The sequence below is a fragment of the Musca autumnalis genome, unplaced genomic scaffold, assembly GCF_047663935.1.
Source record: "Musca autumnalis isolate F117 unplaced genomic scaffold, ASM4766393v1 scaffold_1, whole genome shotgun sequence".
Taxonomy (NCBI): domain Eukaryota; kingdom Metazoa; phylum Arthropoda; class Insecta; order Diptera; family Muscidae; genus Musca; species Musca autumnalis.
This window is the reverse complement of record NW_027411644.1, coordinates 31,705,876-31,718,757: the sequence shown is the minus strand read 5'-3', so window position 1 is coordinate 31,718,757 and position 12,882 is coordinate 31,705,876. Positions and strand designations below refer to the sequence as shown.

The window sequence follows — 12,882 nt, the reverse complement described above, 5'->3', positions numbered from 1 at the left end:
CCTAAAAACCTCTACAAATGTCAACATGAATCGCGATTTATTTTAAAAGCCCTCTGGCGATTTTTTTTTGTTTTTTGAATTTTCTCATCTATGAACATTGTAGTTTCAGAATCCGCAAAAACTTCCCAGGTGTAAGCACCTTCCATTTAAGGTTGCTTCAAGAGCACCGTGACCTAAATACGGAGCTATTCACGAATTTTTAAGGAAATTTTAACACCTAAAGTCTGCTTCAAATCCATAGATCACTTATTATATTTCTACATTCATTTGGTAAATTCAGTGACGGTGCAATTTCCAATTGATAAAATTATCTATTCCCTGGGTGAGTGGTGTTGATGAAAGCACACTTTTTTTTATTATTTCTCTCCCTTGTTTATTTCTTCTTCCTTAACCATAAAAAAGTAATATTTAAAAAGAACACCATTATAAATCAAACATGAAAATGTATTCGCTTAAACCATACAAGATTTATGTGGTGCTAAATATACGAAAGTAAAACTTTTATCACAACTGTTTTGTTTTTGTCTCTCATCGTCATCCCCTCCCTCCTCATTGCAACGGCTAAGGCTGCTTCGAGTCATGGTAAGGGTAAGGATTTGCTTGTCAAGTGGTTTTTGTTTGTCTTTTTGCCAAAAACAAAAAGAGGATTTTTTTGCCAAAACTTGTTACTTATAAAAAGTAACAATTTAAAAACCTTTTAAGCAGACTCATACATGATGGATACTCAACAAACTACGGTAAGAAACAGACAAATAAAAATTGGAAATTTCTCTCACTTGTGACCTGATCAGGTACTACAGTGGAATTGAAGTCTTCCTAATTGTCCTTTTTAATATTGGGTTTGCACAAAGTTTGAGATAAATGCCCGAGTGGATATTGTCCCTGAGATGAGTCTTTTGGCACTCCTTGGGTACCTAATGAGATGGATTTGGTGATGATGGACTGCTTAATACTGTCGACCTAAGGAAGTAACCTAAAAAAAGTAAAAAGCATCAGTCGACTTTGCCGATAGAGATATACCCTCAGCCTGTGTGAATTGAATCGTTCATATATGGATAGGTGCAATATCGGCTACCAAACAAAAACAACCTTCCCCAAAAATGTTTATTCAGGAGGTTTTAAAAATGTGTGTCCCTTTTTTGACGTATGGACTTTCCGACAAAGGGAAGGAATAGACCGCGTTGTCCATTTAGAAGAGGATCTCATTTTAGGAGTCATTCATTTCGATATCTATCGACCACCGCATTGGTCACAGTATCATTTAGAGCTTTGGACCTTCATTTGGGCAAAAATAATATGGACCAAATCGGTTGCTCTGTTTAAGAGATATCACGAGTACTATTTTAGACAATAATTTTGATCTTTTGTGAAGGAGATACCGGATATGCCATGTTTGGACTAACGCAGTATTCCATTCGAGAGTTGTCGTACGCACCAAACACTAAATACGATGCTTCTTTTTTTACAGCTTTCGGGTCAGTTTCACAGGAAATATGGACTTGCTTCTGAAAAACTTTTACCATCGTCCTAAAGGCAACCAGTTGGAAAAAAATTAAAGCGATTGTAGAGGAGATCTTAAACTGCACTTTTTCGAAATTTTGTGTGTTAGGTACAGAAAGGGTACAGTCTATATTCGAACCTGATCCATGTCTGCGAACTTAAACTAAATTTGAAGAAAATATTACGAATGCCAAGTTTTGGAATGAATCTGTCGATCCGTTTAAGAGTTATCGTGCGCACCAACCAGCCTAACAGGCGGACATGGCTAAATAGACTCCAAATTGTCTGAAACAGATTTCGACAATAAGGTGTCTTTATCTGAACCCCTACACACAGAGAAGAGATATTGTTGGAACAATCATATTCTAAGAACAAAATAGTGTATTTTAAAAATCTGAAAATATATATTGTTGTTTCAACCATATATTTTTTATTAGGAAACATGATGACACAAAATATATTGTTGGGTCAATAATACATATTTTAAGAATTTTAAAATACACTATTTTGTTCTTAGAATAGGATTTGTTCTTAGGAATTTCAGCTTCTTGCAGATAGCTGTGCCATGAGCGGGCGACATGAACATACTGTCGAATTAGAACCCTACAACTTTGGGTTAGTTGGTGGTCGGAATTATGTTACAATGGACCATGTCATTCAACTCAGTGCTTACCTCTTCCGTCAATGTGGTGAACAGAGTTGCAGTGGATTTAGTGGCGGAGGATATCATATTCCTAGCGAGGATAAAGTTGGTAAGATAAATTAAATAGGAGTTTAGCTCTTCAAAATTAACATCAGGTAAGGTACCTGACGTCAATATGAACATATGCGGATACGTTACTATATCAATGCCGTCTGTCGGAGGTGGAATAATCAGCTCCGGAAACATCACCCCACTTTGGGGAACTCCCTGTTCCCCTCTACAGAGCTTGGACTTATTGTTCCTAAATTCCAGGTAGGACTGGGGTCCATACATATAATTGTTTATCCAACGTTTCGATCTTGGCCGAAGAGTAGTCTGCTCAATATTCTCAAACAGCGTGGAGTGCTTGACGGCGTCAACGACTTTTGATAAGTCGAGCGCCACCATCACTGTTCTATCAACCGACTTGATCTGGTTGAGTCCTCGACTATTAGGTGTTGAGATGGCGTGCAAGGCTGTTGTTGTACTGTACTGCTTACGGAACCCATGTTGATTCTCGGCAAATGGATAGTTATTTGTGACGCTTAGGAGGATTAAAGCCTCAAGGGTCTTTGCTACGGGCAACAAAAGTGAATTCGGTCTGTACGATTCACCTTTGCTGGCATCCTTGCCTGGGTTCAGTAGCAGGAACACCCTGCAAATTTCCATGGGTGGCTAGCGTTAGGTTGAGAACTTTAGTGAGATACTCCACTTTCGGTTTATCAAGCTATTTCAGCATTAACATGGAGATTCTGTTAAGGTCCAACGCTTTTAACGATTTAGCGTTCCTGGCGGCATTCGCAACATCATCCATTGTAAATTGTTGTGGTTCCACCTCGGTAGGAAGAGTCCAATGCGATATAGTACTCTTCTTTTCCTCCTGTCACTCTCGAGGTGCTCAACATACTTTCGATTAAATAACATGTGCACATTTTCGGATCAGTCAGGATTTTACTATCGCCTGTGCTTGATATACAACCATATACCTTTACTGACAGTTTTCCGAACTTTACGATATACATCTTAATATATAAAAGAAAAGGGTACGAAAAGTACTAAAAGGTACTAAATATGGTACCCTTTGTATTAGGCAAACGGGAAGAGCTGATAGGGAGTTAGAAAGATCTACCAAAGGTACCAATTGTATATTTTTAACGGAACCTTGAAACTTGGTATGGGAACCAAGTTTGAAAAGTGGTGTTCAGAAACGTACGCTAGGGGCCCAGGGTGCCCGGCCACACCTAAATTGTTTGGTCCGACAAAATTTTTTGAGCTACTTTAACAAATTATTACTTTTTTCTCTAAAATAATTTTTTTTTTGAAATTTCAAATGGAAAGTTATACTTTATTAATAAGTTGTCTAAGAAATATTTAAACATTTATTGTTTGAATACTCTTTTTGAGAGAAACTTCATTAAAACTGAATTCCTTCTTTATGCCATGCCAGTGTTTTGGAATTCTTTAATGAATATAAAGGCCTTGAGGATTTAAACCTCATTCAATTAGAAAATTGTTTTACTGCCTTAATAGAAATGTTGTATTCCTATTTTATATCAACTAGGGATACGTAAAATCGATTTCGGTCTATCGATTAATCGATTATTTGCCGCAAAATTTCTAAAAGTCATAGTCGACTATTGACTGTGCGAAAACCGGATAATCGATTATTCTTAATCGACTTTCGAAAGACGGAGTCAACTATTATTCATAGTCGACCATTAGTCGTAGTCCATTATTATTCGTAGTCGACTATTAATCGTGGACGACTATTAGTCGTAGTTGACTATAGGGTGTGCTAAAACCGCGTAATGGAGGTAATTTTTTATACATATATACATCACGGATCGCATCAACGAAAATGGTCGATTATATTCGATTATAATCGGTTTTCGGCGGTTAACGAATAATCGAAAGTCGACTTTTAGTACACTATCAAATAATCGACTAACCGAAAATCGAGTTTTAAGTTTTTCACGAAAACCGTATAATCGAAAAACCGATTATTGCATTCTACTGCGTATCCCTAATATCAACTTGTTGCTAAATAGTGGGAGAAAAGAATGCAGAAACATTTATTGTTGTGCATCATAAAGTGATAATAGGTCTGTTCGATAACTCAAAAATTTTGGAAATTTGGACAAACTTTTACAAAATGCTGTTCGATAACAAACTTGTTCAGTAAAAGAGAACTGAGAGAACTTGCAAGAACTTAAAAGTACTTTTTACTTGCGAAGTTATCGAACAGACATAATATCTGCTATAAATAGCATGTCCATCTGAATTTTTTCCTATCAGTAATAAATTTGTATCTGAAAACAACCGTAAGCGAGACCAATGCTCAAACTTTGGTTATACGTTTTAAAATCTGCTGTAATTTGTATTATATATCACGGTGTTCTTGAACCAACTTTAAATAAAAGAAGCTTACACCCCACGGTGCTCTTGAAACAATTTTAAATGGAAGGTGCTTACACCTCAGAAGTATTTGAGGATTCTGAAACTACAATGTTTATAGATAAGAAAAATCAAAAAACAAAAAAAATCGCCGGAGAGCTTTTTAAATAAATTGCGATTTAAGTTGACATTTTTAGGGGTTGTTTAGGTTTTCTCGATTTGGCTCAGAAACCGCAAGACCTATCAAAAGAGGGCTAAAGAAAATGTTGTAGCTATGAAAATTCTCTACAAGATTGACCTTTATGGTATTCTCGTCGGTTTTACGGTTTTTGAGATATAGAAGTTCAAATTGGGACAATTCAAATTCAATTCTGTATCGCCCCCTTATAAAAGAATGTCATGGCTGCAAATTCCCAACTTAAACTTATATATCTAAAAAATTTTACAACTTTGGATAAGTTACTTAAGCCAGTCTTGTAGAGAATTTTCACAGCTTTAAGATTTTCTCAGTTCCCATATCGATAGGACTTACCGTATTCAAGCAAAATCGCGAAACCCTAACAAAAAAACCTAAAAATGTAAACTGAGCTTCTTTATCTCAAAAATGGCACAGGCTAGAAACAAATGATAAACGTAAATCCTCTAGAGAATTTTCACAGCTACAACATTTTCTTTAGCATCATTTAGATTGGACTTGCGGTTTCCAAGCAAAATCGTAAAAACCTAAAAAAACACCTAAAAATGTGAATTTTGACCGCGATTTATTTAATAATCCCTACAGCGATTTTTTCTTGTTTTTGGATTTTTCTCATCTATGAACACTGCTGTTTCAGAATTCACAAAAATGTTCCCTGTGTTAGCGGTTTTCATCAAAAGTTAGTTAAGGCGCACCCTTCATGACATTGTTTTATAAGGGGCGATACAGTCAGTGCATTGTCCCAATTTGAACTTCTATATCTTAAAAATAGTAAAAACTACGAAAATACCATAAAAGTCGATCTTGTAGAGAATTTTCATAGCTACATTTTCTTTAGTCCCATTTTTATAGTGCTTGCGGTTCTAAGCAAAATCGTGAAAACCTAAACAACCCCTAAAAATGTCAACTTAAATCGGGATTTATTTAAAAAGCGCCCCTGCGATTTTTTTTTTGTTTTTTGATTTTTCTCATCTATGAACATTGTAGTTTCAGAATGCGCAAAAACTTCCAAGGTGTAAGCACCTTCCATTTAAAATTGTTTCAATAGCACCGTGACCTGGGTTCATTGATGGTTCATAGATGAGAAAAATAAAAAAACAAAAAAAAACTTCGTAGAAGCGCTGATTCAGAATCCGCAAAAACCTCCCAGTTGTAAGCTCATTTAACGTTGGTTCAAGACTACCGTGATATTGAACCCTCAACCGTTAGGCTAAGGATAAAAATGTACCTCATTGAAATAATGTTCTTAGACTAATCAAATGTTTTGACGAAACCCGCCCATATATCCCAGTTCGTCCGTCTGTCTGGCTCGAGCGCACTATAACTCTCGAACAGATCAACAGATTTTGTTCAAATTTTGGATCTCCCAATACTTTGTTCTAAATTTAAGTCATATCGGTCCACTTCCCCGCATGACTTCAAAATGTTTCCCTAAAATCTTGAGCACAATAACTCTCGAAAGTCCAAATCGATTTTTTCGAGACATAGATCAGGTTCGAATATGGATTATATCGATTAGATTTATATCGATGGTTGAAAATTCTGGGATACACCAAAACGTTAATCTATTTGGGTAATATTCATTTGAAAGAATGTTTAGTTATTCCTTCAATAGTGTTGGAGAATTTAGCTAAAAACTTACGGTTCATTTTCATTTCTTAACATCCAAGGACTAATATATTATACTTTGTTCCAAATTTCAGTCTTGCATCTAAAATAGTGTGATCTCTCTCTATTGAAGGTATATAATTTGTGGCAATATACATAAAATCAACTAAAAAAAGTTTAAAATAGCTTTATGTAACGATACACAACATTTTTAATATTCATGATTTTTGGTCAAGTTGGACCCTCCTGCGCACGTCCCTGGTGGTGTTGATATATGGAAATGGTTTTGGAAATTCATACTTATGTGCACGAAAAGTACAAAATGCTACTAAATTTAGTACAACTTGGAACGGATAGAGCTGGGAACCTCAAATTTAGAATTAAGATTACTGTTGGAGAGTACGACTGAGGTAGGTTTGAAAATTCGTTCTTATAGGGAACTGATAGAGTTGGAAATGAGACCCGCGGTTGGTTTATTGGGTTGATATAAGAAGGTAATTTTTGAAGGTTATACCTAGGTATAATCGGAAACTTCAAGTGTTTATCAACCGCTGCCTACGGGAAATTCTGAGAATCTTGTGGCCGAACAAAATATCAAATTCAGAACTTCTGCTCCGAACTAATTGTAGCCCTGTTGAAATAGAAATCCGCAGGAGAAAATGGGTCTGGTTAGGCCATATCTTACGCAGGCCACACAGTGACATTGCCAGAACCGTGCTAGACTGCAATCCGCAAGGACAACGAAAAAGAGGAAGTCCAAGAAACACCTGGATTCGCTGTACCAAAAAATAACTTGAGTCAGTTCATATAATCTGGGGTCAAGCAAAATACCTGGCCAACGATAGAACAAGATGGAGAGAGCTTGTCGATGCCCTATGTTCAACCTGAACTTTTTACATCTGTTTTGTATGAACTTACATTATGTAAGACATACAGATATAAATAAAGGACATATATATACCTAGGTGTACGTAAAGTGCTAAATTTGGTACCATTTTAGTGTTGTATGAACGATAATATAAGGAGTTTTTTTTTTTTTTGAATTGCTTACAAATTCTGAAATTTAGCATGAAGGTCGCTGAGGGTTGAAATCGTATTGGAAATACCTACTATAAATCTATGGGAAAGTACTAAATGGTACTAAAATTGGGTGTACTTTTTACACTAATGTTTTGCCATCTGAGGACAGAAATCCTTAATTAAAATGCCTCAAACAATGTGTCTCGCTGTTGGGGTGTAGGCTGATTTTCTTACATCAAACTAAAGTACTACGAATAGTACTTAAATAAAAATAAATATTAATTAAAATTGGTATTAGTACAACAAAATTTTCAGTGTTCACCTTTTACCATATTAAATATTAATTTGTTTTTTTTTTTTGTATCCTTTCCGCATACAAAGTAGCGAACACTATGCTAGTATATTATATTTCTATTTTCGCATAAATTTTTAGGGGCCATCGCAATGCTCATCGTACACCATAACTTTCATATTTTCAAAAATATAACGCAATCTAAGTACTCCATAAGACGTGAAATGTTCTCTATAGTAAATCGGAATTGTTTCTCCATCATCTTTTTTTATCTTGTCCCACTGTATTTTTTATAAATTAAACAAGGATTGTTTTTTAGCTATACGTAACGGGTGACCATTGTCACTTCGCATAGATGTGAGTTAATTTTCATGGTTTCAGTTCAATTGAAATGGATTTTGTGTGCCTTCTTGTCCATTCTTCTAATTTAATTTTTCTAACCACTTTAGAATTCCTCATGATTCCACACACACACACACACATCCATTCATATCTTTTCTATATTAATTGTAGTGTTGAGTGGAGCACTTTGCTCATCCAAGGAGTAACCACTTTGCTATTCCCCCCAGAAAAAACAGTCCTAAATAAACAAACCACGAAAAAAAACACATACACACATCAAAACAAAAAACCAATAAAAAAAGATATATGCAGACAGAAAAACAATTTGATTTTAATTGAAAAATAGCATAAATATGCGAAAAATTGCCAAGAGAGAGAGAGAGAGAGAGAGAGGGGGGAGGATAAGGAGTAAGAGCAAACAAAAACAATCCATCTAAAAATAAATAACATTATTATTGTTGTTTGAAAAAAAATGTGGATGTGCTTTGGCGAGCTTAATGAAGTATCTTCCATTATGGCATCATTCTAAATATCCTTCAAATCCGAGACCATTTTAGGTATAACAATATTTCTTTAAAAAATCTATTTTAGAAATTCACGTTCATTTACCTCTTCATAGCCTTTGAATATTCTTAAAAATTCTTCAGAAGTTTTTGTTTGGCTCGAGGTCATGTAAAAAAACAATGAAAATATTTTCAGTTTTATTATTTTATTTTCAGTTTTATTATTTTATTTTTATTTTCCAATATTTCGACCGTTTTTGACGATCATCATCATAACAATTTAAAAAAGATTTTTAAAAAAATAGGTAAAAAAACTTTTTAAGTTAAACGGTTTTATGTTAAACATACATTGCAATGTTTAAGATAAATGTACTAAAAACCAAATTCGTGGGAATTATAAACATATGCATAGACTAGACTAAAACAAAACCGTGGGGCACGTCAATTGTCTACAGTCGTTGATTAAAATGTTTGTTTTGTAAGGTTACACTATAATTAGGCAGTTGTTCAACCGACAACGATGGACGTGTGATAAGTAGGGCTAGAATGTGGAAACAAGCTAGCAAGCTCGATTATAAGCGAGTTTTAGGGTTTCATAGTGGTGAGCGAGTAGTACTTTGTCGATTAAAGACAAACTACGAGCAGTGAAACGCTTCCTCGCCAGGCAGCAATGTGAATGTCCAACGATAAACTAGTTGAAACATCTCTTTTATTTACATGGAGTGTATAACTATTGGAATTTCCTCACCGTCTGCGGGCCAACTGCCTAACGACGAATTAAACGATTCTTCTATCGCACACTAAGTCGATAATTTGTAGACAATTGACGTGCCCCACGGTTTTATTTTAGTCTAGTCTATGCATATGTTTATAATTCCCACGACTGTATCTATTTTATTATTTTTTGGTTTTTAGTACATTTATCTTAAACATTGCAATGTATGTTTAACATAAAACCGTTTAACTTAAAAAGTTTTTTTACCTATTTTTATTTTCTAGTTTTTAGTTTTTATTTCACATTCTGTTTAATTCATTTAGTGCTTCATTATTGCAAGGTTTCTTGCCCGTTAGTTTATTGCAGTCCAACTCCTCTACACCATTTTCACATGTAATTCGAATAATTTCAGTTGTAATTCGAAGAATTTCAGTTGTAATTTGATTATTTCATTTGAAATTCGAAACATTTCACTTATAATTTGAGAATTCCAATTGTATTTCGAATTATTTCATTTGTAATTTGAGAATTCCAATTGAAATTCGAATTATTTCATTTGTAATTTGAGAATTCCAATTGAAATTCGAATTCATTCATTTGTAATTCGAATTTTTTCATTTGAAATTCGAATTATTTCATTTGTAATTCGAAATTTTCCATTTGTAATTCGAATTATTACATTTGTAATTTGATGTTTTTCATTTGAAATTCGAATTATTACATTTGAAAATCAAAGCATCTGAAATATTTTTAAATTAAGGGTGGTGGCAACGATGATCCATTTTTAAGTTTTTTTTAAGGTTGTGGATCATCCCAGATGGTTGAGAGGGTGTTGGAAGCGTACACTTAAAACGTCGACACAATGATGTGGAAAAGTATTATAAATAATAATAATTTAAATATGCGATAAAAATTTAATCAAAAATGTTAGAATCATATAAAGTCAGGGATTTGTTATTTTCCCAATCATAAACCAAGGGATTGGCATGTAAGGATACACCTATATTACCCTCCAAAGTTTTTGGAACTTTTAAAAGAAGACCCGATTGCAGGAAAACTATACGTTTTAGAGAAAAAAGTTAATTATTACAAAATGCTTAAAAAGTCTCAAAAATATAATTTTCATAAAAAATTTTAAGTTAAGATGAATACGATCCTTTATTGATTTAAGCGTTATGGTTGGATTATCTTTACCTTAGTATAAAGAAGAAATGAGAGTATTTTTGTTTTTATTACAAATAAAATAATTCGATTTTCAAATGTAATAATTCGAATTTCAAATGGAAAAATTCAAATTACAAATGTAATAATTCGAATTTCAAATGTAATAATACGAATTTCAAATGAAAAAATTCGAATTACAAATGAAAAAATTCGAATTACAAATGAAATAATTCGAATTTCAATTGGAATTCTCAAATTACAAATGAAATAATTCGAATTTCAATTGGAATTCTCAAATTACAAATGAAATAATTCGAAATTCAATTGGAATTCTCAAATTACAAGTGAAATGTTTCGAATTTCAAATGAAATAATCAAATTACAACTGAAATTCTTCGAATTACATGTGAAAATGGTGTATACGTAGTCCCTGCAAAGATCTTACTCTACTAAGAGCCACGTAGGCTTGACCTTCTTCAAACAGTTTCGCACCTAAGTATACGACTGCGTGATCCACAGTGCTGCCTTGCATTTTATGTATTGTAGAAGCCCATGATAGTATTAAAGGCAACATTCTTCTTTCAGCCGTCCTGTAATTGTACTTAGCTGGAAACTGTATGGCTTTCGGGTGTATAAGATGTACTGTATAGTGCACTGTATTCTTCTTGTCAAGCCCTTTTATTTGATACCCATATTGGTGGGATTGATAAAAAATTGTTATCAGCCATTTTGTAGAGGCCGCCATCTTAGATTTTAATTTTATATAGTACATTGTATTCTACTGGTTGAGCACTTTCATTTGACACCCATTTTGATGGCATTGATAAAACCTACGTTATCCGTCATTTTGTAGCGGCCGTCATCTTGGATTTCAATTTTTTATAGTATATTGTATTCTGCTTGTTGAGCCCTTTCATTTGATACCCATATTGATGGGATTGATAAAACCTGCGTTATCCGCCATTATGTAGCGGCCGCCATCTTGGATTTCAATTTTTTATAGTATATTGTATTCTGCTTGTTGAGCCCTTTCATTTGATACCCATATTGATGGGATTGATAAAACCTACGTTATCCGTCATTTTGTAGCGGCCGCCATCTTGGATTTCAATTTTTTATAGTATATTGTTGTTGAGCTTGTTGAGCCCTTTCATTTGATACCCATACTGATGGGATTAATAAAACATAAATTATCCGCCATTTTGTAGCGGCGGCCATCTTGAATTTATAATGATAATGAATAAATATAATTGTATTGTCACCAAAATCCAAAGTGTATACAAAATTTCAGATTAATCGGTTGACAGGAAGAGGGTGAAATTTGAATTACTAAATTTGACCCAAGAATAAAACAAACGGGGTGAGCTAAATAAAACCATTTAAAAATCTAAAAATTACTCATCATTTAGAACAATATCAACAAGTGACAATTTTTTGAAAATTTTCATTTTCAAAATTTTTTGTTTTGAAAATTTCTTTTGTTTTTATTTAATGGGAATAACATTGTCCACCAATAGCCAAGGTCTGAACAACATCAATGCCTACATCACACAAAAAGTGGAACATGACAATTTGAAAATTTTATCGGGGATCTTTGCCAATGTGAATTTGGATGGAGCTCCTCTGATTCGTGGTGTTTTTGGTGAAATTGAAAAGTAAGTTCCAACATTAATGCCACCCTTAAAACTAACCTCCGCAATTCGTTTTTCAGTTCTTGTATCTCTCTAGGCCTAACTTATGCCCATGTAGGAGTCGATGGCATAAATTTACAAAAGAATTTACGTCTGAATATCTATAAAGATGAAAAAGAAGCAATGGATTTGAATTTCTTTCACCATGAAACTAAATTGGGAGTGAATTTTAAATTTGCCCGTTATGGTGGTAATCTAAGCTGGAGTTGTCTTAAGGGTCACACGATGTCATTTGGTATTTCACACACCGCCCTTTTTAATACCACTGCCATGGAAGCGGCATTTAAGATAAATTTGTGGAAGTCGGAAAATGGTTCAAGTAGTTTGGATGTTGGCACCAATATGGCCCACTTTGTGCGAGGACCCTTGGAGGGTCATCAGGATTTAATGGTTACATTGGCGTTTTCTTATAGTCTGTGAAATTTAATCAAAATTAAACTGTAGTAAATGTTTAAAATCGACTGTTCTTATGGTAAGTTTTTTTTTAGAAATCTCTTATTCTTCTCATGCTGTAAGCGTATATTCTTATTGCCTTTCTTTTTACACTCGCTGGGGGTGTGTTAAGTGTTGTGTTTATTACAAAATGATTATGACCGAAAATTACATGACACAAAGCCGCGATTATCTTAGAAATTTGCATAAAATGTTAAACGCAAAAAAAACAAAAAAAAAACAAGTAAAAAAGTATCAGTCGGCTTTGCCGACAGAGATATACCCTCAGCCTGTGCAAATTGAAACACTTTTTTCCACAAAAAACTTATGTATTTAGGGGGTT

The 12,882-nt window shown here is 34.0% G+C and overlaps 1 protein-coding gene across 1 annotated transcript; it reads left to right on the top strand.

Moving 5' to 3' along the window:
* Nucleotides 1-11,851: 11,851 nt before the first annotated feature.
* LOC141390414 (attacin-A-like) lies at nt 11,852-12,568 on the top strand. The gene is made up of 2 exons (XM_073963324.1): nt 11,852-12,071; nt 12,128-12,568. The coding sequence occupies exons 1-2, from the start codon at nt 11,908-11,910 to the stop codon at nt 12,525-12,527; spliced, it is 564 nt and encodes a 187-aa protein (XP_073819425.1). The 5' UTR covers nt 11,852-11,907; the 3' UTR covers nt 12,528-12,568.
* Nucleotides 12,569-12,882: the final 314 nt, after the last annotated feature.